The sequence below is a fragment of the Populus trichocarpa genome, chromosome 2 (assembly GCF_000002775.5).
Source record: "Populus trichocarpa isolate Nisqually-1 chromosome 2, P.trichocarpa_v4.1, whole genome shotgun sequence".
Lineage (NCBI taxonomy): Eukaryota > Viridiplantae > Streptophyta > Magnoliopsida > Malpighiales > Salicaceae > Populus > Populus trichocarpa.
This window is the reverse complement of record NC_037286.2, coordinates 24457572-24461035: the sequence shown is the minus strand read 5'-3', so window position 1 is coordinate 24461035 and position 3464 is coordinate 24457572. Positions and strand designations below refer to the sequence as shown.

Sequence of the window (3464 nt, the reverse complement as noted above, 5' to 3'; positions counted from 1 at the left end):
TTGGACATGGAAATGTGTACTGCTAGAGCTAGAACTCGAGGGATGGGTTTAGACTTCAGACTTTGCTCTTTATAGAGAAAATGAAATGCACTACTGCACTAGCTAGCCAGCTAGCTGATAATAGACAGCTACTGGTGGGTTTTAAAGGAGAAAACAACGTTTTTGCAAGGGACGTGGGAGAGAGCTTCGATGGTCTCTTTCTCTCTCTATATTTTTTTTGGGTTTTTGAACTTCTTTAAACGTCTTGGTCTCCACAAATATACATCAAAATGTAGAACTAAAAATCACTGTAATTAGATCTGGGCTATTGTTCAAAGCTGTTCAAGAAACCTGAAGTGGTAGCTTACTGTTATCAAAGCATAATTTGTAAGAAAAAATTTAAAATCCTGCATGCATCTAGTTGTAGCCTTGACCCTTCCCTTCAAACTCAAGGTTACCAGTGAAATCACTTGCTTCAGAAGACTGCATCTGATGAGGAAAGCTTGACATGGGAAATTGTATAGATGGCATAATTGGCTGCTTGGTTGGAGCAATATAGCTCACTGAGGAATCAGCATTGTTGTACCATACATTATCCCACATCCATGGTGTGCGGTTAGCACAAGGCAGATTACTACTACTAGACAGCTTACAACCAAATTGATCGCTGGTATTCGGATCGCAAGCCATCTTCATAATCGCATCTTCCATTGCATGTAGATATGACGAAGTCCTATGAGCATTCTGCTTAGGTTGGAAATGCATTGGTGGTTGAACGTTCAATGGATTTGGTTCTAAGTAAAGTTGCAGGTCTGTTGAATAGCAGTTGTCATTGTTGCTCTCCCAAAAACTTGCATTCCTTGTAGTCCCATGAGAAGTCTGTTTAGATTGGAAATCGACTGGTAACTGATCATCTAAAGGCCTTGGTTCATAGTAAACCTGCAAGTCTGTTGAGTAGCCATTGCTATACTTCCTCTCCAGTAAGTTGGTCACGTGAGAACTCTGCTCAGGGTAGAATACCATAGGTGGTTGAGCATCAAAGGGATTTGAATTGTGAATAAGCTGCAGGAAATTGTCATCTCTGCTCTTCATGTAGCTTTCCATGTCGTGAGAAACGCTTGGACTAAGCGAGGCAGCCTGCACCCCTGGTGCACCCATGACATACTGATTTACGTTGAAACTTCCAAGTTTCTTGTCAGCAAGATCGATTTTAGCATCCAAATGACCAACAATAACCCTTAATTGATCTGCATAAAGCCTGTTGAGACGATCATCCCATGCAGGGTACTTAGCTTTGATAATTTGCTTGTGCAATCTTGCAAGCTCAGAATCAATCTGTTTCTTTTTATCAGCAAAGTAATCAGAAACCTGATAACATCTTCTTGGTTGATCACTACCCTTGTACCTATTGATAATACACCTAACCTCTTCAGAACTTGGAGGCCAAGTCTCAGGAGCTACAGGCTGATGATCATCCTTCTCCTTTGGTCCAAAGATTATTACGCATGCATCAACACCGCAAAGAATAGAGAACTCAGAAGCCTTTTTAAGCAAACCTGCCTTCCTCTTCCTGAATGTAAGCATACGAGATTTCTCCTTCCTTATCAATTCCATTTTGATTCTTTTTTGACCCATTGTTTGATCTAGCACAACGGTGACAATTATCAGAAACACAGAGCATAAATGACATATAAAAAACAAAAACATAAATATATTAAGATGTTTTTACTATCTTTATCTCTTCTATATATTCATCTCTTTTATATCGATACAGTAACTAAAATTCGTATTGCACAGTAGGGAAAATTAATATCAATCACTATAAACTGGGATAAATCACTATCTTAATTTAGGGATGAAGGTTTCTTATGCTCTAGGAACTCTGAATATATCCATGCAACAAAAACTGGGATAAATCCCAGTTTACACAACACGCATCACTTAATAATGCAACTTGATTAAAAACAATCATCGGCAAAACATATTTTTAAAATAGGAGGAAAAGAAAATATGATATGATAGTTTGCTGTGTAAAAAAAAAAAACATTAACACTCCCACAGAATATGCTTGATTTTTGGACCAAAAAATACAAATGTAATTTTTCTTAAGCACAAAATACTTTTTACTGTAGATTGAGCTACAGTAAAACATGCACACCAGTTAGTATTTTAGGTAACAGGGGTGGAGGAGACATTACCAATTAAGAAAGGACAGAAACCAAAGAAAAAAATGATTTGATGTAATTATACGAGTGAGTGATATAATTAATTATTTCTCCACAAACAGTGCACTAAACCACACCATAGAAGCACTTATTCAAATTTAAATAATAATAAAAAATAAAATAAAAAAATAGAGTCAATACATCACCAGCATTGAAAGCAAAAGAGCAACAGAAGCAAAAGAACACTTGTGTGTAACGGAGAGAAGCTTTGTTCGGTTGTTGTTATGATATGTATCAGGTTTCGCTTTTGCTGGGATTTATCCCAGTTTTTGTTGCATGCATAATCGCGGACCAAAAAAAAAAAAAACATACAACAAAATATATATCCCTTTTTCTACCATTAAATTGAAACAAGAATTGTGGTAACAAAATAATCATTACACCATAAATAATTAAATAAATTAAAAAAATAATTATCTCTTTCTAGGCATATTTTCATCTTCCACATCAACCTAAATTGTCATAAATTAGAATTAAAATCAAGAAAAACAACTCTATAACCCTATAAAGCATATGAAAAGAAGAGTTTAAAAGGTAAAAAGCTCTCATGCAACCCTGAAATAGAAGCTAGATTTTTTCCTTCCAAACAAAAAAAGAAGCTAATTTTCTCATGAAAAATAACAGTTATTATTACTATAAAAGATACAAAGACAAAGAAAGAAAAACAAATCAAAAGAATAGAAATTAAGCAGAAGAAAGTACCTTTAATGGCAGACTGCTAAGAACTCCAAAAACCTAATACAACACTCAATGTAACAATAATATTTCTATAACCCTTTTGGCCCTTTATTATATAGGAAATATAAAAGATTTTCATGACCACTAACATTGATTTTCTTTCCAAATCAAGACACAAATTAGTTGCTGTAATAATTTTTCCTGTTTTTTTATTTAGGAAACAAAGCTAGCTATAGCCATAATGTCTCCGGAAGATTTTTTCTTTCTTTCATAGACTTTAAGAGAATATGGATATGGTAGATGTTCGCTGCCTGCCATGGGAGGCCCTCTTTGTCACTCTAAGCATGTGGGAGAGGCCCTTTTTTCAAAGAATAATGGATGATAGTCACATAAGAGTGCATATATATATATATATATATATATATTTCCTCGTCAAATAATTTTCTTAAAGGTAAGAAATATTCTCGTACCAGTTTGTGCGTTAATTAAAATTAAAGACATATTTCATATTCCCTCATAAAACAAATTAGGGTGTCAGCAATTCATAGATTCTATATTCAATAATAATATCTTTGCATTGTT

At 34.6% G+C, this 3464-nt stretch overlaps 1 protein-coding gene across 1 annotated transcript; it reads right to left on the bottom strand.

Annotated features, from left to right (window-relative positions):
- Positions 1-260: 260 nt before the first annotated feature.
- LOC7459534 (MADS-box transcription factor 3) lies at positions 261-3234 on the bottom strand. Its single transcript, XM_002301804.4, has 2 exons — positions 2907-3234; positions 261-1622 (listed from the first exon to the last, which is right to left on the bottom strand). Exon 2 carries the CDS (start codon positions 1612-1614, stop codon positions 397-399), a length of 1218 nt encoding a protein of 405 aa, XP_002301840.2. The 5' UTR covers positions 1615-1622; positions 2907-3234; the 3' UTR covers positions 261-396.
- Positions 3235-3464: the final 230 nt, after the last annotated feature.

Excerpts from the sequence above, each read along its gene's own strand:
- LOC7459534 (XM_002301804.4), bottom strand. The coding sequence starts at position 1,614 with ATGGGTCAAAAAAGAATCAAAATGGAATTGATAAGGAAGGAGAAATCT.